General features: G+C 36.4%; 3 protein-coding genes across 4 annotated transcripts; 1 reads left to right on the top strand and 2 right to left on the bottom strand.

Moving 5' to 3' along the window:
• The first annotated feature begins 6,544 nt into the window (after positions 1–6,544).
• Positions 6,545–9,538, top strand: LOC111899398 (phosphatidylinositol N-acetylglucosaminyltransferase subunit A). 2 transcript variants are annotated; one of them, XM_023895243.2, is made up of 9 exons: positions 6,545–6,829; positions 7,439–7,563; positions 7,641–8,213; positions 8,303–8,457; positions 8,568–8,658; positions 8,745–8,861; positions 8,928–9,031; positions 9,152–9,242; positions 9,329–9,538. In XM_023895243.2, the coding sequence occupies exons 2-9, from the start codon at positions 7,441–7,443 to the stop codon at positions 9,416–9,418; spliced, it is 1,344 nt and encodes a 447-aa protein (XP_023751011.1). In that variant the 5' UTR covers positions 6,545–6,829; positions 7,439–7,440; the 3' UTR covers positions 9,419–9,538. The 2 variants fall into 2 exon arrangements, with proteins under 2 accessions (XP_023751011.1, XP_042757968.1); XM_042902034.1 differs by lacking the exon at positions 8,928–9,031.
• Positions 9,539–9,548: 10 nt separating this feature from the next.
• On the bottom strand, positions 9,549–11,806 carry LOC111899399 (uncharacterized protein At2g34460, chloroplastic). The gene is made up of 9 exons (XM_023895244.3): positions 11,309–11,806; positions 11,024–11,136; positions 10,820–10,873; positions 10,648–10,732; positions 10,435–10,540; positions 10,225–10,311; positions 10,028–10,125; positions 9,829–9,938; positions 9,549–9,721 (listed from the first exon to the last, which is right to left on the bottom strand). The coding sequence occupies exons 1-9, from the start codon at positions 11,598–11,600 to the stop codon at positions 9,656–9,658; spliced, it is 1,011 nt and encodes a 336-aa protein (XP_023751012.1). The 5' UTR covers positions 11,601–11,806; the 3' UTR covers positions 9,549–9,655.
• A 146-nt stretch (positions 11,807–11,952) lies between these two features.
• LOC111899397 (uncharacterized) lies at positions 11,953–13,509 on the bottom strand. The gene is made up of 4 exons (XM_023895242.3): positions 13,318–13,509; positions 12,595–12,820; positions 12,391–12,517; positions 11,953–12,302 (listed from the first exon to the last, which is right to left on the bottom strand). Exons 1-4 carry the CDS (start codon positions 13,484–13,486, stop codon positions 12,231–12,233), a joined length of 594 nt encoding a protein of 197 aa, XP_023751010.1. The 5' UTR covers positions 13,487–13,509; the 3' UTR covers positions 11,953–12,230.
• Positions 13,510–20,894: the final 7,385 nt, after the last annotated feature.

Here is a 20,894-nt window from a genome sequence, read left to right as displayed (position 1 = left end):
TTTTATACATGTTTTAAATGATGTAAACTGTATAAAGTATTTTATATCTACAAAATATGTTGGGTAAAACATGGGTAGATGAATGATGATGGATAAAAGCTAAAATAGAGGAACATTAGTAGTACGGACCTAGTGCCCTATAGGTATACATTGGCAGCAGTGGACCTAGTACCCTATAGATGAGCACTGGCAGCTGTGCCACAACCCGTAGATGATTTAGATCTACGGTAAACGTCCTAGCAGCTGCGCTCTAAGGATAGTATCGGCAGCAGCGCCTAATAGGGAGCCTTATGAATATGACAGTAGTGTTTAAAGGTCAATACCGGCAGAAGCGCCTCATAGAAAATGTCCTAATTCTGGCAGCTGAGCCTAAGTGACAATATTAGCAGCTACGCTTGACCAATGTGTCATTGGCAACAATGGACTTCATGTTGTTTCCTTAGGATGATCCTTAGGAATGAATGAATGAGAAATAGCTGATTCTTAGGGTAGATCCTTAAGAATAAAGAAGATAATGGGGATGGGTAATTGGGTTGATTGTTTGATTGTTTAAACATAATAATTATATTATTGTGGGTTGAAAACCCTATGTACTCACCAGGTTTCCCAACCTGACCCACTCAGTTTATTTATATCACAGGCGTTGATATGAAGTGACATTACACTGAGAGATTTAAAGAGATGTAGATCACTAGTGTAAATAATTGTAAGTTCTGTTTATGCTTATGTTTCTGTATTAACGATGACATCCCAAACGTTTTAAAATGAAATAAATACGTTTCTTCGAAAATGTTTTAATAACGTATTTACCATGTTTTTCTGGGAACAAATTCCGCAACATTTTTATAAAATGAAGTACTCTGATTTTTATAAAGCATAAACAACATCGGTCTTTTCTGGCCGTGAAAATTGGGGATGTCACAGTTGGTATCAGAGCATTAGTTTAAGCGAACTAGGAATATGGATTTATTTCTAGACTTAAACTTAGAATGCTAAGCGATGATTGTGAGGTGTGAGCACTAGATTATCTTAGGAATTGTGCCTAAAATGCTTTTATGTGCTAAATGCTTGTGCCTGATATGTTGTTATTTGTTCGGATCTATGGTCTGTTGCCGACCGGATCTGGAAACCTTATGTGTTTAGGATTCTAAGCGTTTAACTACGATATTAGAACTAGCATATAAACGTTTCGGAGTGATAAGATGATTTAAACGTCAATCCTAAGTAAAGGTCTAGATTCACCTTATTCGGTGTATAGATCAAGATGGAAAGAACCCGTAGCGGAAACGTGAATGCAAATAGGAACCGAGATCAACCCCCAGCGATTGAGCAAATTCCGGTGATGGAAGCCACTGTTGAGCCAGTCACGATGGCTGAAGTGCAAGCGATGATCCAAGCGATGTTGGATCGTCAAATGGAGGAAACTAGACGTTTGCTCCAGCAAAATCGAGAGGAAGCCACTATTCAGATCGAACAGCCCGAGTTGAACGAAGGGCAGACTGAGGAAGGAGACTACAGTGGAACTGTTGGTGAAGTCAACCCACCAATAATTCAACAAAACAACCAAGATGACGAAGTCGAGAGGAATGGATGCAAGTACAAGGATTTTCTGACTTGCAAGCCATCGACTTTCACTAGAAAGGAGGATCCGATCGGGGTCATGGATTGGATCTCGGAGATGGAGTTAGCTTTCATGACATGCGGTTGTAGAGGGAAGCTACAGACCACGCTTGCAGTGCGTCAGTTTCGAGGAGGCGTTGTACGTTGGTGGAATACCTTGGGGAAGACTTTAAGCCCCAACAAGCCCCTGCAACTGACATGGGCAGAATTTCTGGTACAATTCAAACGAAAGTACTGCTCAGCTCAAAACCTGCTCGAGCTAGAGAACCAGTTTCTAACCCTGAAGAAGGGAAGCATGTCAATTGATGAATATACCAACAACTTCACAGATAAGATGGAGTTTGCCTTGCGCCTTGTTCCGGATGAGCTGACAAAAATCGACAAGTACGCAAAGGGACTTCCATGGGAGTATGCGGTGCCAGTGCGTCAGGCACCTACTCTGGAGGCAGCTATCTGGGCTGCCAAGTCTGTGGAAGATATGATTAAGGGAAGAGCTGCCAACAAGATTGAGGTTGGTGAAAATAGGAAGTTTGAGGGGTCTACAAAGCCCGATGAGAGAAGCAAGACCAGTACCAGGAAGTTTAGAGGAGGGAGCGAAGAAAGATGGTGCGAGAAGTGCAAAAAGAAACACTCATGAAAATGTGGTGAGGAGTTGACTTGTTTCAAGTGTGGGAAGCATGGGCATTATGCCAACGAGTGTAAATTCAACAAAATGGTGTGTTACGAATGTAATGAGGAAGGGCACTTCAAGCAAGATTGCCCAAAGAGAGAGGGGGCTACAAAGCCAAATGTGCCGCCAAAGCCAAAGGCGAGAGCATTTCAAATGATCCTTGACGAAGCAGATGACAATGCGAGGATTCAGGAGTGACGGCTTGACATCCAAAGATCGAGTTATGAAGTAGCCATAGAATCGTATGATGTAGCCTGTTAGAGGCATAGTCTAGGGTGAACTTGAACACCTATGTAATAGTTTCAAGGAATAATAAAAACCTTCGTTTTGATATTTGATGTGTTAAGCTGTTATATGATTTTATTGTATGGTGACTTGGAAAACTGCGGGACAATACCTGAGACGAGTATGAGTAGGTGTGAATGGTAGTAGAGGCCTATACTACCGGAAGCACAGGACTCACACTTGGATCAGGGAAAGTCACAAGGTTACCAAGAAGCTAGTAATTGATTTCGTTTTATTCAAGTGTGTTGTTACCATCGTTTCGGTAATGACTAAGAAGATTGTTGATATTCCGACCCTAGTGGTCATATCGAATCGAGTCCGACTACGATGAGTATGTTGTGTGGTTCAGAGAACCACCGACAATGATTCGTTACACCCAAGCTCCATGACCGGGTACTTTTCTTCCTCCATGGAAGATTCGTTGATACGCAAAAAACGAAATATGTGTGGTGGATTGGGACGAATCACGAACCTGATGGGTACTGGTTCATTCCCTTCTTGTCTGACATGATTGACGGCAACGTATGGATCATCAACCAAATTTAGACCTGTCAATGGGGCGGGTTTGAAGCAAATCGACCTTGATCCAAACCCGTTTAACAAATTTCAAAATCTAATCCAAACCCGCTCCGTAACCCGTAGGGTTTTGAATAATCAAACTCATACCCTTATCCACTGAATCAATAGATATCCAAACCCGCCCCATAACCCGTAGGTTTTCTGAATAATCAAACAAAAATGTCTATTTAGAAAACACATTACATACTCGAGGACTTTCGATTGGAATTAAATTCACTATTGTAATAACTTTCGATTGATATTTAAAGGTCGAATGCGGTGATAGAGAATAGCAATTGCAAACTTTCTTCAAGTTGATAATGACTTTATTGATTTATAAATGAAATTAGTGATTGCGTGATGAAATATTAATGAAATTATACCATGATTCTTGTTAATAAACCATCTAGAAGTTGACTCTTCAAGTCCTATGTAAAAATAAAAATAGTTTGGTCTTTGGCTTTTCCCCTTTGGACTTTCAATTAGAATTAAAATTAAACTTTAAACATGATAAAATATAAACGTATAATTCTAAAATTTATACGGGGCGGGTTATAAATGGATGAGATCAGTGATAATCCATACCCGACCCTTTTAATAAAAGGGTTAGCAGATTCGGGACGTTAACAGGTAAACGAATTAGAGAAATATTATTTTGGTTTCTACGAAATCTGGCCTAAAAAGAAAAATTCAAAAAGTATTATTATATACCTTAAATCCAACATCAAATGGAAGCCTAAAACTGATATCTTGTTTGGTTCCACTAAAATAATTACCATAACTAAAATTCACATGTCGTTTTATACAAAAATGAGCAAATATTCCCCCAATTGGAACTGTTGGTGCTCATAAACAAAGATGTCAATGATTAAACATATAACTATATGGTAATGGTAAGGTAAACTGTAAATGAAAAGGACCAAAATAGCTAATGGTAAGGTAAACTGTAAATGAAAAGGGTTGGAAGAATGGTGGAAGCAGTGTAGTAATCTAATTGAGAGAGAGACGATGAAGGATATGGATGGTATGCAAAGGGGTAAAATGGTAAAATTACCTCTAGGACTCTGACATGAAGTCACAACATCATCTTTTTGAAGTGAAATGGCAGCTTTGTCACTCTTATTTACAACCAACATCTCAGCACCAACTGTATCGAACATCACATGGAATTAACATAAAAGCTGTTATTCGTCATATTTGATGTGGTCATATATCCATGAATGGCAGAATGAGGAAACCAAGGGAATTTTAGACGCACAATAATCAGTGGCAAAAAAGGTAAACAAATAGCATCAGTTTTCAGAATTGGTCCCTGTGTAAATAAAAATTTAGAAATGGTCCTTGGTAAAACAATTTAATAGAAAAAGGTTTAAAAAGTATCTATTATCATAGATGGTATTCATTGGGTTGGGTGTTAGCAAAAAGGTAAACAAATAAAAATTGAGAGGTGTACTATGTTAAAAAAGTATCTATTTTTTTTACCCTGTGTAAAAAAATTAGATTTAGTCTTTTTTAAAATAAACTAATAGAATGCTACAGTGTAACCAATTAAACAAAAAACAGGTTTAAAAAAGCTTACACAATATAAGTCACACATGATTATCACTAAATCACACCTAATTTGGAAATTTCGAAGGAATAAAGCAAACAATTGAAATAAATGAAAAGTTAAAAATTATAAAATATCAATAAGACAATTTCGACATAAACGAATGGGCTCGGCTTCACACACTATTAAAAAAAAGTAAAGATGTGTAACACTTAGTTTTACGATGTTTCAGATATCGGGATAGCAAGCCGTAAATGGATTGAGTAAATGTTTTGGTCTTCAAGGGAATAGAGTCTAGACTCTTTCGGATGTTGATAATGTTGGAATGAGTGATTTAAGCCTTCAATTTGTGCTTTGAAGCAAATGGGTAAAAAGGGAAAAGTAAAATCCGAGTTTCTTTCATGAAGTATGGTTTTAAGTCGACATATATTAATTCTTAATCATTTTCTTCAAATAGCCCCTCCATTTTGGTCATTTCACAAATTTTCACCTATATAAAATATGCTGTCAGATTTCAATATTTTTGTTGTTACAAATAGAAATTTTAATATGATTCTTCCAAAATACAATAAATAAAATGTTTATTATCTGGATTGAATCTTGCGTATTATTTATTTATTTATTATATTTTTTTTGTGTGTGTGTTTTAAAACGTATGGTTTTGAGTTTTGACCAATGTTTTTGGTCAAAATTCAACTTTTGCAGTGAGCAGCGATCGCAGTTTTATTTTGGGTAAATGGCACAAAAAACACTATTTTTACACAGAAATTCGATTTTGACACCGTGTTATTTTTTGTGTCAATTTTGACACTGTGTTTTCCAATTCGTTATAATTCTGACCACTTGACCGGTTAACCAGGTTACATGCTGACGTGGCATGATGACGTGTCAGTTTTGATGACGTGGCATGCTGACATGATATGCTGACGTGTCAAAATTGATTTTTTTTTCCACAAAAAACACTAAGTTTTCACTTTTTTTTGATTTTGACACTAAGTTTAATTTTTTATTTCAATTTTGACACTATGTTTTTTTTGTTCCAATCGAACATCATTTATCGAATTTTGTTCAATTTTGTCTATTTTCCATTTGAAACCGTATAAATACATTTTTTTTATTACATTTTAAACCGTATAACATATTCTTTTCGTTTAAAAACCACATTTTTATTTAAATACAAGGTGTTTTTTTTTCTTACATTCAAAGCATTAGTTATATCATGAGAATCAAACTAACCATAAGCTTCTAATAAGATGTAAAAATTTGATGGGTTGCAAACTTGATATCCAAATTTTGATCAACTATACGCCTATAAACCTTCAAACATATTTTAAAGTTGCATATTAATATAAAATACAATTTTTATATAGTTAATACATATTTATACATAAAAATATGATTTGAGTGTAAAAAAAATGTATTTATACAAAACTATGGTTTTTAAATGAAAAAAAAAAACATATTTATACGGTTTAAATGTACTAAAAAAATATTTATACGGTTTCAAATAGAAAATTGTCAACATTGAACAAAATTGGAAAAAATGATGTTCGATTTGGAACAAAAAAACATAGTGTCAAAGTTGAAAGAAAAAATTAAACATAGTGTCAAAATCGAAAAAAAAATGAAAACTTAATGTTTTTTGTGAGAAAAAAATTCAATTTTGACACGTCAGCATATCATGTCAGCATGCCACGTCATCAAAACTGACACATCATCATGTAACCTGGTTAACCGGTCAAGTGGTCAGAATTGTAACGAATTGGAAAACACAGTGTCAAAATTGACACAAAAAATAACACGGTGTCAAAATCGAATTTCTGTGTAAAATTAGTGTTTTTTTGTGCCATTTACCCTTTTATTTTTCTCGGCCATCGCCATTTTCACTAACCACGGAGCAACGTCAGTACGTCACTGGTTGTCGGACACCAAATTTGCTGCATATCATTTGGCGACTCTTGGCATCATCATCGACTCATCGTTCCTACCCTCGTTAGTCCTTCCCGCTTAGTGCTAAACCTCGCTCGATCCTTATTCCTTCGCCATTTGCCTATCGCTGGACGCTGATCAGTGATCAACTGATCACCGCTCCTCTCCCCGCTGGAACTCCGGAAGCCTGGAATCGCCAATCAGCTCAGCGCTGTCAGGTATGTTCTCAGAAATCAGAATCTTAGTTCTCTCTATTTCTCTCTTCTCTTTCGGTGAATGTGAATCAGTGTTCTCAGTTCAGTTTTCTCATAAAATTCTTAGTTAATTGATTTCAGATTTCAGATTGTTAGGAGCATTGTTAGTTAATTGATTTCAGATTTCAGATTGTTAGATAAATTATTGCAGAATTTTGCTCATGTTAGATTAATATTGCAGAATTTTGGTTAGGAGCATTGTTATGTTAGATAAATTGTTGCAGAATTTGGCTTGTTGGTTCATGAGCTTATGTTTTGGTTTGTTGCATCAATTTTATTTCTTTTTATCAAACTCCAATCAATTCCAGTTCATTTGCATCAAATTGATTCATGTGAAAACTTTGTATTTTACATGCGTATCAACTGTTTGTTGATATGCCTGAGTGAGATTTTCTTGTAAACATGGAAATTATTGATAGGATGTAGATAGAATATGACGTTACTTGGTCCAATTTGTAAACATTAGCTAGAATGATCAAATCTCAACCTCACTAATTTTGGTTAATACTCTGTTAATACTTGCATATCTGTGAATCAACTTGATGATGATAAACAATTCTTTTTTCTTTGTAGCTATGGAATCCAACCATGTAAAACACAGCATCTTAATGGTATCAGACTTTTTTTACCCAAATTTCGGTGGTGTAGAGAATCACATCTATCTCTTATCACAATGCTTGCTTAAACTTGGCCACAAGGTTAGAAAAATCTAATAAATTCATCACCTCTATTCAAACTTCAAACTTCAAACCAATCAATCACTTTACTTTTTCAGGTTGTGGTCATGACTCATGCATATGCAAATCGTTCAGGGGTAAGATACATGACAAACGGATTAAAAGTCTATTATGTCCCTTGGAAACCATTTCTAATGCAAAACACATTACCAACATTCTATGGAACACTTCCAATTGTGAGAACAATCATCATTCGTGAAAACATCTCATTAATCCATGGTCATCAAGCCTTTTCAACTCTTTGTCATGAAGCTTTAATGCATGCAAGAACAATGGGCTACAAAGTTTTATTCACTGATCATTCATTATATGGTTTTGCTGATATTGGAAGCATTCATATGAACAAAGTACTTCAATTTACTTTAGCAGATGTGAGTCAAGCCATTTGTGTCTCACATACAAGTAAAGAAAACACAGTTTTAAGATCAGGGCTTCCACCCGAAAAGGTTTTTGTTATCCCAAATGCTGTAGACACAACCATGTTCAAACCTGCTTCAGAAAGACTTGTTATGGATCCGATTGTTATTGTTGTCATTAGTAGATTGGTTTATAGAAAAGGTGCAGATTTATTGGTTGAAGTTATTCCTGAAATATGCCGTTTGTACCCCAATGTAAGTTTAAATGACCATTTTACCCTTATGTGAAAAAAGAAACAAAAACTTATATTTTGGTTTTGATGTCACAAAATATATATTTTCAGGTGCGATTCATTATTGGAGGAGATGGACCCAAAAGGGTAAGATTGGAAGAAATGAGGGAAAAACATTCTCTTCAAGATAGAGTTGATATGTTAGGTGCTGTTCCACATGCTAAAGTGAGATCTGTTTTGAACTCTGGTCATATATTCTTGAACAGGTATGTTTATTTATATTTTTATACTTTGGAAAATCTTTCTATATTTAGAAAGTAGGATGCTATAAGTTATAACTATAGTAAACAAATGAATGATTATTTTTATTTGATAGTTCTCTTACAGAGGCATTCTGCATAGCAATACTAGAGGCTGCTAGTTGTGGATTATTAACAGTGAGTACATGTGTTGGGGGTGTACCTGAGGTGTGAATTCAAATATATTTTTCATTTTTTTTTAAGTGGGACAAAAAATGGACAATTAATAATTTAATATTTATGTTGATTTTTAGGTTCTACCAGATGATATGATAGTTCTTGCTAAGCCAGATCCTAGTGATATGGTTCATGCAATCAAAAAAGCAATCAAGATTCTTCCTCAAATTGATCCACAAGAAATGCATCTTCGTGTAAGTTTTTGCAAAATAATTTTTTTTTTTTTGTAAAAAATTATAATTTGAATTATATATTATTAGATCAAAGGAATGTACAGTTGGCAAGATGTTGCCAAAAGAACAGAGATTGTGTATGATCGTGCCTTAAAATGTCCCGATCAAAGCCTCTTGGAAAGACTCTCTCGGTAAATTACATGTTTAGTCCCTGAGTTTAGCTGATGTTTTCAATTTTTGCCACAAAGTTTTAATTTGCTCTTACATAAAGCATAACTTAGTTTCACTATTTTATTGTGAATTTGTTGTAGGTATCTTACATGTGGTGCTTGGGCTGGGAAGCTTTTTTGTTTAGTTATGATTGTTGATTATATCTTATGGCGATTATTACAAGTGTGGCAGGTATGTTTTCATGTCAATTTACGAAACTACCCCTGTTTTGGTTTTTGCTTTGTGGTAATGAATGGCATTTGTGTAAATTTTTGTAGCCGGATACGGAAGTTGAGGTGGTTCCTGATTTAAACCTAAGCAGATCCAATCGTGTTACACAAGTTCACCCCTCTAATGTATCTAGTTAAATTCACAAATATATAATCTGTAAAAGAAAAGGTGAAGATTTCAAAAACTTGACAAAACTTGCAATTTTGTGTAAACCATGGGGACCATTTATGTAAAAGTTAAACAATCATCTCCACCAACCGAATAATTTTAATTCTTTACATTTTTTATAAATATGTATATAACTTGTACCAATATACAATTTTAAAACTTAATTACAACATAACCAAACAAGGTAAATAAGTAAATGACACTTGTTATTGGATTTGAGCAGCTTTAAATAATTCTTTCCATTTTTCTGTGTTGCTTCCAGGTCCATCACCCTGTAAACCATAAGAAAACTTCAACCACAATTCATTCCTTTTGACTTAATGGAAAAAGAACGACTTAACACAGAAAGCCACTTAATGGGATTTTAGATTTTACTCACTGGGACTGAATTGATTTCGTATATTTGACCTTCAGTAAAATCTATATCCAATGCTTGTATGCAAGCTTCAGCAACTACCAGCCTGCTAACCTCTCCTACCAGTTTATCTCCTGGGAAACCACAACCAAATAAATCTAATTTCAAACAAATAATTTTGACTAAATTTGACTTTTTAAGGTTGTGAGTCAGTCAAGTCAACCTTGACCAATAAGGACAGCTCGTCTTTCTCCTGCTGTAGCTTTGAGCAAAGTATTTAGATCATATGACGTGTAAGGTCCATCTGTCAACCTACCAGGTCTAGTTTCAACAAAATATAATATTACAACATTATCAGTATATTCTATAAAGATTCCTCAAATTTAAAACATAAATAAAACCCATAAGCCACAAATAAACCTTATTATTGTGTAAGGAATGCCAGAGTTACGAACAAAATCCTCCCCCATCTTCTTATATTTCAGAACACCAAAAAGATTCATGATGCTGAGTCATATCAATCATGGGTCAAGTCAAACTCAAAGTCAAAGTCAAACTTATAATTAAGGGTATTCAGTCTAATATATGTCAAACACAGTTAAACCTGTTAGTGTTATTGTTATGTCATACCTCCATGGTAGTTCATTAGACTTGGTTACTCCTACTGATGAAACGAGGATGATTCTTGATAAGGATTGAGGCAGTGTTGACACAAGGTTTCTCACGCCTTCCCAATCTTCAATCACAAATGGGATAGAATCAAGGGGGTATTTTAGGTATTTAATCATTAGTCAAGGACTTGTTGTTAAGCTATATATGTAGAAAGTCAAACATATATCAGACCTACTCTTTCGGGGGTGTTATCTCCATCCCATCGCCTTGATGGAAAGGCAGTAGTGCCTGTGCAGCAAATAACATGAGTCACACCCTATGAATCAAAACATATAATCAAGCCAATGTTATAAAAACTAATGATTAGTGAAAGAAATGAGAGTATAAAGTATAAAGTATAAACCTCAAACATTGATGGATCAAGACCCCCTGCATTTCGAGTGTCACATTTCATCACCTACCAAAATCCTTTTTTTAAATAAAACAATTTCATATCCTGAATTGGTTTCACTAATGAGAAAGGAAGAAAGTCAAAATGAATACTAGTATCGCATTTCATTTCTTACATCTCACTTGATAATTAAAACTTTAAAAAAGCAAAACAGACCTGCAATTTCTCCTCTTCATGTTCTCCAAATAGAGATTTTGCTTTCTCTGGATCTCGGAGTAACAGGCGCAATCTAACATTCCGATTTAGCAATGACGCTACCACTAATTGTCCTGTAGAGAACACCAACAGATTAGGGGACTAATTGTAAGCTTCAGAACGATCAATCAGAGATCAGACCAGAAAACTCCAAATTCAACCCTAAGTTTGAATCGAGGCAACCAAACAAGTGCAAATTGAACAACCGATGCTAATTATAAGAAGACAAGGTTAACGGAATCGAACCTACTCCTCCAGTGCCTCCGGTGACAAGAACAAGCTTGTTAGACGAAGTAAGAGGTGAAGGAGATTCGGTAGGATTCTGAACTGTTTCCTGTTTCAGTGAATTGCTACAAACAAATGAATTCCGCCTTGAATTGAGCTCTGAACTATGAAGTTTTGTATGAAGCGATGAAGATGAGGATGATGAAAAGGAACGGAAAACAAGGCTGGTTTGAAGAAATTGTGTGTGGAATTTCGGGCTTCTGTGGATTGTAAGGTCTGTAATCGGAGTGAGTGATGATAGCTTGGAAGCCATGGAAGAGTGAGATAGATGGTAGCTCTTTTTTGGGTGGTCGTTATGGTTTGGTTTTTAACTAAAGAGTAAGTTACAGAAGTGGTACCTGTTTTTTGATTAAGTTTTCAGTTTTAGTCCAATTTTAAAAACATGACACAGACAGTCTTTGTTGCTTTATTTTTCTTCACCGTTGGCCCATCGACCGTTAAATCTAACTGTTTTTGGCTGTTGTAGATATGACTATTTGTTATTGATCACTTATAAACATCAAGATAGAATAGTTATTTATTCATATTCAAATGATGTATTAATTCATTCATTAAAAAAAGCAATAATATGTTAGCAACATTTTATTCACACATATAACAAAAAATATCACACATGATACACATAACATGTTAACAACTATCTAAATTGATGAGTCTTTCACGATTTAGAGCAACCAACTATAACAACATATATCCAATGATCCAAATAACATCATCACCACCAAAATTCAACAGAAAAAAAGGGTTTTGTTCCACTCCTTTTTATGCATCTTATAAATGTTACAAACTTCGTATCCAAGGCACAAAACTACACAAAAAGGCTCAAAGATATGTGGCTTATTTAGGGAAAAGTGAAAAAGAACTAGACTTCATTCCTTCAAGCTCATGTACCTTCATTTGGCTTAGGAATTTTCTTATATTCATAGTTGTTTATGTCAACACTCTTCTGTAAAGCCTGCAACCAAAATAAACCCATTGATAAGCTTCAATGAAATTATATTTATATTTATAATGGATTGGTTTATTGGATATGCTAATATCACCTTTAGCTCCTCCTCTATTGACAAGTTTTTAGGCTTGTAAGCTTCAATGGGCCCTGTTCTTGAAAGGGCTTTTTTAGTTTCAAGAATCTCCCACTCTTGATCATCTTTCACCTTAGCTATATCCTTGCTAAAGTACAAAAGTTGACATCAATATGATGGAAAAAGGTAATGACTTTATTTGATTTAGTAACTGAGTTAACTCACCTTCCCTGTAAAAGATGACCTAACCCAAGTGCTCCAAACACAGTGAGTGAAATCATAGGAAGTCCATATCTGATAAATGGACCTTTTCTTCCCCATCTTTTGAACCCTGAAGCTGAATTCTGAATTTTAGTAGCATTTTTAGATTCAGGTTTGTTAGTAGTATTAGGTTGTTGACCCATTGTTGTTCCAATTGTTGTCATCCTTGAACACCACAAAATGACATGTACTGTAGTGGCAAAATATAAAAACATGAATCAGTTTTGATAAAACATGTATATTAGAATTGATCAGTGAAAACATGCATCTTAAGAAAGTACTATATACAATTATACATCCCTCTCAGGCATTTGATCAAACAGCTTGCCTGCGAGGCCAACCATCCCAAATCAGATCAAAAGACAAAAACCATCACACATATGAGCCTTAAGAACACAAATTCAAACATCTAATTCAAGATACAGAATGATGTACACAATCAAATATCATACATGATCAGCAAACACATTCCCTTCTTTACAGTTTTCATATACGAACAACAAACAAGTAGCAAATCAGTAGCAGCAAACAAGTTGTAGCTATCGAATGCAGAAAAAAAGGAAGGAATCAGACCAACATCAATTCATAATAACACTAGCATCAATTGATAACCTTGAAATTGGTATCAATTGATATCAAGATTGGCGATTTCAAAAGAAAACAGAAAAAAAGGAAGAAAAATGGAACCTGGGGTGGGGTGCGACGGTGTAGCTGTGGCTATCGAAGGTCTCCTTCCGGTGGCCTCACAGGAGCGGCGACGGCATACGGCGGCGAGCAGGGAGAGAGTTGACGTGAGAGCAGTCGGGAGAGAGGCAACGGAGTCGTAACAATAAAGGTAAGGTTTTATTAGTTTCATGGGTATATTGGTCAATTGACAAATTAGGTGAAGCATAGAGTTTTTGATAAATCGGGGAAGGGAAACTTAAAAAAAACAATATTCCCCTTACTATTTATTTTTGTTTTTTTTATATTTATTAATTTTTTTTATATTTATTAATTTTATTAAAAATAGAAATATACGAGCCTCCTTTCTTGCCTTTTTTCTTCCCATCCTCCACCACCACCCACCAGGGGCAGAACAAAAGCCCTAAAACTTGAGGGGTCAAAATAAAATTTTCAATACAAACCATATAAAGATAGATTGATTTTTTACATAACGATCTGATCTAAGATACAAATATCTACTAACAAACAACCATATTATAACAAACAAGCAATTTTAACAAATATACATATTAATATAATTAATAGATACATTTATATTATAAAATTATAACCATATTGATCAATTTTTTATTATGTTTGCTTGATTTATGTTTTACGATTTACTCATAACATTCTAGATACTCCTATTTCATACTAATTACTTGCATATTTACTATACTTCTTAATGATTATTTTTTTATTGTCTTTCATTTACATTTTAAGAGAACAAAAATAATAAGAATTAATAAATAAATTTGTTTATTCAATAAAATAAAAGTTGGTTTTTGCAGCATTTAGACTCTAAGTCTTTTCATATCTTTTAGATAGATATATTCACAATCGGTTTTTGTGACATCACCAAAATCACGGCCAGAAAAAGACCGGTTTAATTTATGTTTTTAAAACAATTTCAGAGTAATCATTTGATTAAAAGAGTTGCGGAATTTGTTCTCAAAACGAAATATGATAAAAATAAGATTTACCAAAGCATTTCTTAAAGAAATGTATTTTCATTGTATAACAAAACTCAGGATGTCATGTTCCGATAAACAGACCAAAAGCATAAACATTATATTACAGACCTTACAACAGTTATATAAAACAACAGGTCTATAATCCAAAAATAATTTGACAAGTCATCCAACTTATGTTCTGGTGCCACTACCTGTAATACAAAGAAAACTGAGTGGGTCAGACTTGGAAGCCTGGTGAGTATATAGGGTTTTCAACCCACAATAAATAATTAAATTAATTTTCATCAACCAACAATAACCCAATTACCCATTCCCGTTATTCTCATTTTACATCCCTAAAACAACTAACACAAGGGACCTAGTCTAAGGATATTTCATCGGGGCGACAACACATGCTTCGGGGGTTTCCCAGCAATATATGTCAAATAAGGCAACCATGAGGGGGATGAAGTACAACGAATGAACACCCAAGTTCATTAACACCTACAGGTGGCGAGCCTGCTAGCGTTCCACATAACTATCTAGAAAAGTCTGTGGTCGTCATCTAAACTCCGCTAGATAACTGAATCAAAAACATAGAGGCCTCTCATCTTTTTATCACATGACAACTATCTACCTATGTTCTACCCTACATATTAATAGATAAAAAATATACATTTTTATACATAGTTTAAAACCTGTATATCATGTTCATTCAAAACACATTCCAGATAAAAGATGAAACACATAAACGTAACACGTATGTCATAGAGAATAAATCATATCTATGAGTTAAAAGTAAGTGAATATACATTCACACATATAAGCAACAATATATACACAAAACACGTATTTCATATCAAACACTTCGTATTTATGTATTAGAAGAAAATAACTACACACTCACTCAATCATATACTTAATATATTCAAACAATACTTGTATTATACTCGTGTTTATGAAAGGGACTATACACTCAATTGATCAAAAGATGATCGGACAACGCTACGACTTGTAGAAGTAGTATTCTTCGGTGAAACTGGGTTCACTTCACTTACCGGGCTTCTTACGGGCAGAGCTTCGGCTCAGAAACTCTTTTCTTCGCGGGATCTTCGAGCTTCGGGACTTGCTTCGGGTCTCGGGATGATACCTGGGCTTCGGGGGGTACGTCTTTGCACGTAAATCGAGGTAATAAGAGTGAGAGGAGAGAATTTGAGCAACCAAACTCGGTTGGCCCTTCAAATCTATTTATAGGGCAAAATTTGCCTTTGTCACGTCGTGGTGGCTGGGTCGTCACTGCATGTGTCATTGCAAGTGGGTCTGACAGACTCCAGAGCTCCTGCCACATCGTGGCACTTTTACCACGTCGTGGTGGCTGACAATTTTGGGGTTTCGCGCCCCGAACTTTAGAAATTCATAACTTTCGCATACGAACTCCGTTTTTGACGTTTTTTATATCAACGCATAGGTGAGATTATGCTCTACAACTCTCGTTTAGACTCTGTTGGCTAATTTTGATTTTATTTTTAATATATTATAAATATAGTACTTTTATATTATTTTTAGTAGGCCGGGACAGGAAAACTCCGTTATAAATTCATAACTTCTTCATCTGACGTCCGTTTTCGCCTATCTTTTTATCGTTTCACTACTATCGATGAGATCTTCGATTCTTATTTAGATTGTTTCCGCTAAAAATCACTCGATCTCAAATCGAGGATTCGGACTGCATATTGCTAAGTCGAAACTTCAGAAAAATCATAATTTCCTCATATGAAGTCAGATTTGGGCGTTCTTTTTATGCACGCTCTCGGTTTAACGAACTCTACAAATTTTGTTTAGATCACTAAGGCTAGATATCTCTCTATCTTAATTTCATATTTTACGTCATTCAGCGTCGTGCCGGTTCTGTCGCGAAGCTTCGACAGATCATAACTTCTTCTTTATAACTTGGATTTCGGCGTTCTTTATATCTTCGGAATCCTTGTTTCGACCACTACAACTTTATGTAAAGATATTGGGCTTATCTAACCTTTCATTTTGACGCTCATTTTATTCTTAATTCATTAAATTATAATAATTAAGAAAATAAACACATAATTCACATGATTCACATAATGCTCAGATATTTCATCATTAATACTTCAAAAGAGTTACAAAGGTTAACCTAGACTATTACATCAACAATTATGCCTAGCCTGGAAACGCGGGCGTTACAGTTTTATATATCAACTAATGACAGAGAAAAAGAGAAAGTTATAGGGATACCAAATACCAAATACCTACACTTTCTTTGTTACTCCGGCGGTGAGGAAACTCAGAGAAATAGCAGCAGCCGACAGTGCAAGGAGGTCACAGGCGACAACCATGCGACCGGCAGAGAGCGAAGAGATCCTACGGGAGGCGGTGAGCAGATCGGCGACTAGCATAGAGAGAGAAGTGCACTGAATGGCAACCAGTGAGGAGGCAAAAAGCGGAGGCGGCATTTCCGGTCAGCTTTGAGATTTCTTTTCTTAATGACCGGAATAAGTTCTTGTGATTTATTATTTTCTTGAACTCAAAGCTTATAAGATTATAGATTGGTGGATTTTTATAGAGTTTTAAGATGATTTCTTGATTGATTTGGTTTCCTAAACAAACAAGGTTTAGATTTGATTTTTTGCAGTGATTTTTGGAAATTTTGTTGATTGTTTATATAGTCTCTTACTTAATAACTAGTATATTACATGGATACAGTAAGCTTAAGAATGTTTAAAACAATTGGGCCTAATTGGTCATTTTGGTGATTTTTCATAACTAATTTACATGATACAGGTATTCTGAACGTCAAAATCGGGGGGGGGGGGGGGGGGGGGGCATGGCCCCTAAGAGTATCCACCACTGCCACCCACCCCTTCTTCATCCTCCCTTCTCACTCTTCATCTGAAACCTACATCACACATCCTTCCTTTTTTTCCCTACACATATAGAAGAACATAAACTTGCATCTCTTGTTCCCATAAAACTACGTCATTCTTGTTCCTTCATACAACTTGCACCAATTTATGTATTCAGGTATTGAGCCCTATACAAACGTTGATTTGTAGATCCCCACAACAACTAATTTGTAGATATGACCACCAATTCATCCCCCATACACGATTCATCAATGCAGACGACGAGATAAGCAACTGTCATCAACCTAGCAGCATAGATATTGCCTCACCCCTCAACCCTCACCATAATCGTAATTTTAAACTCACTTTCTCTCACACTCCCAATCTCATTCTTTCTCTATCACAATTCACTACCTTTTTTCCTTATTGTGTAACACCCCGTTTATTTAATAAATATTTAGATAAATTAATGAATGAATAATAGCCCTAAAAGCAGAATAGTGTGGCAAGGAACTAGTTTTGGGGGTTAAAAGTTATAATCGAGAGTTTTGGGGTTTAAAATGTAATTCTCGGATTTAATTTGAGAAGTATTTAGAAGTGGGGGTATGTTTGGTAACTATTAGGACTTATTATGAAATAGAATTCATAAGGCAGGGTATAAATGGTAAATGATGGACTTAGATTGAATAGATTCTAGGGGGCGGGGGCTAAAAGGTAAATTGTGGGGCTTAATTTGAAGAAGAACTAATAAGGAGGGGATATATGTGACAAAAATGAATGGAAGTTTATATGGGAGCGGGATATACCCGGTGACCTTCCTTCCCGTCACCTTATTACTCCTAAGCCCTAACCATCGTGGGGAATTAGCCGCCACCTCCTTCTCATCTTCTCCAACCGCCACCCGATGCCTCCCTCATTTTTCTGACCGAATGAAGCCTCGAACGCCAACGACTGCTGCCTCACCATCGATATGCCATCATGGTCTTGTTGCCGGTGAAGACACACTCCCATTGTTCCATTGCCGCCGATATAGAAGATGAGGACCGCCAAGACTAGGGCCGGCGAAGACGTGGGATGTGAAGCTCGAGCCATTGATGATGATTAGCGCTACAGAGGAAGTCTTCGAGGCTCGGAGCGATGATGATCGGTCACTGCTTTCGTTTCTTCGCCTCCCTTTCTTCTTCTACTCGCTCTTGTTGTCGGGGTCGTGTGGAGTCGGAAAACCACCGCGATCCTCCGCTGCCAGTGTGGATGAAGCACCTTGCACCAGTCGACATGTTCAGCGAGGTTGAAGTGTTAATGGGTAGTGGATCAAGAGGAAACGCCACCACCACCGTAAGGTGGTGGCTGTCAAAGCAAAGCTGTCGTCATCTTGCACCTTTACCGCCATGTACGCCACCAGGTGGGTGGTTGTGTTACTGTTTCGGGCAAAGAGTGTTGGTGTGTGTTCATTTCAGTGTAGTGGGGGCTTTGTTTAGCCGAATTTCTCGGGAAAAGCCACCACGAGCCACCGCCGGCCACCATGGTGTGGCTGTGTGTGTGTATTAGTTAGTGTGTATTTTGGATAAAAGCCTTGTAATTGTAAATGCATGGAATAATGAAAATAATAATAGTAACCACCACCGTAAGGTGGTGGCCGCCGCCATTGGCCACCACTACCCGAGACGGTAGTGGGTGGTGCCCCGCTAGAAAACCCTGATGGGCTTAGAGATTATTTTTGGGCCTATTGGGCCATGTTTGGGTGGAAAACCCTAATTGTGAGTATTTGGGACTTGGACTTATTTGGACCCACTTTTGGGCCATTGGGATTGGAGTATGTATTAAGCCCAATTACTCCATACCATTTAGATACCAGAGTAAAGGACTTAATGGATTAAGCCCTTAATAGATTAAGTTCTTAATGGGTTAAGTAAGAAACACATAACCCTAATTGTCATTTTATGAGGAACCCTAATGGGTCTAATGGATCCTAATTAACCCAATAAAACCCTAATTTGGAGTTATTTAATAGTTTGAAATATTAAATAATAATCATTGGCAAAGATTAATCTAAACAATATTGGACTTAATGGATTAAGTCCTTAGTGGATTAAGTCCTTAATGGGTTAAGTAGGAAACTTAACCCTAATCATCATTTTATGTGAAACCCTAACTTCACTTGGACCTTGAGTTGGGCCTTCCTATTGGGCCTTGGTGATTGGGATAATAATGGACCATTCAAGAGCAAGCAAATGGACTAGAACATTTAGATGGGTTTTAGGGTAAGGCCCATATGTGAGGGTTGGGCCCAGTTTGGAAAATTAGGTCATAGATGGGCTATAGTTGGGCCTTGATCCATTATTAGACTTTTAGGCCTTTGGATTGGGCCTTGGACTATCCTCGGTGTGAAAATCGACTCTCCTCGACTCCTCAATCCCTATACGAAAACTTTTCTAAGTTATCAATTCATACTTATTACCCTTACAAGGGTCACTCAAGTCCCAGTCAAAGTCAAGGTCAAAACCTTGGTCAAAGTCAACCTTGGTCAAAGTCAACATCTGGTTGACTCGACTTACCGAGTTGGTCCACCAACTCGCCGAGTCCCCATGACCACAAAATGTCGTAATCCCGTCCGTACTCGTCGAGTCTAGAAAGAGCTTGACGAGTTCGCCTTCAACAACACATCGGACTATCTTCAACTGACTTGTCGAGTTCGTCCTTGAACTCGTCGAGTTCATCTTCATCCATATGAAGGTGTTCAGTTTATGACTCGTCGAGTTCACCCTTGTACTCGTCGAGTCCGTCTTCATGTGGTTAGGACATTGCCTTGAACTCGTCGAGTTCCTCCTTGAACTCGTCGAGTCCTTCCATCTTCAAGTCCATTACAAACTCCTAACAGGTTGAGTGTTCCTTCCACTCAACCAAAGACCATTTCCAGAAGGCATTTGGGGAAAATGCGACCCGACTCGTCGAGTCACCCAAGTGACTTGCCGAGTCCCTCTTTGTCCAAAACTATTCAGTCGATTATAATGGGTTTTAATGCATCAAAACCATAGATCTGGCCTCCTAGAGTCCATTTTATACGTAAAGTTACAAACTTGATGTCCGTGCATGGGGACTTTGGCTCAAAAAGCCATAAAAAGGGGTTTATATGTTGCATGGGTCTCCCAAGGCCATAAAGTTGGCACCTTTTAGCCATGGGTGTTGGATAAGATGTCTAAGGTCACGTTTGATAGTTTCTGTCTGGGAAAGTGTTGTCTGGTAAAGTGCTGTCTGGGAAAGTTTTCTAACTGGGAAAGAAACCATGCTGTTTGATTGTACATCTGTTTGACTGTGCTTAATGATGAAAAAACGTAATAATTCAATAAAAAATAAATTTTAAAAAAATTATTTAAAAAATTAATAATCCAATAAAGAAAGAAAGAGGCGGGGTTTGGTGTATAATTGTCTTTCAGCCCATTCAGCCAGAAAGATATGATTTTGGAGCTTTCTGGGAAAGACATATCTTACCGGGAAAGACCCCTTCTTTTGTGCAAATCAAACAGTCTTTCCGGTCCATTCAACTAGAAAGATCTATTTGGACCTGGAAAGATGCGTATCAAACGGGGCCTAAGTCCATAACTATATTTGAGACGTACTTGACCCGACCCGACATGGTCCATTTGGGTTGCACTTCACCCGAACAATTTATATGGATAATCTTTTGAGAATAGTATAAGTTATGATTTATTAATATATTATAAGTTCTAAT

This window comes from Lactuca sativa, chromosome 1 (assembly GCF_002870075.4).
Source record: "Lactuca sativa cultivar Salinas chromosome 1, Lsat_Salinas_v11, whole genome shotgun sequence".
Lineage (NCBI taxonomy): Eukaryota > Viridiplantae > Streptophyta > Magnoliopsida > Asterales > Asteraceae > Lactuca > Lactuca sativa.
This window is presented reverse-complemented; position numbering and strand designations above follow the sequence as displayed.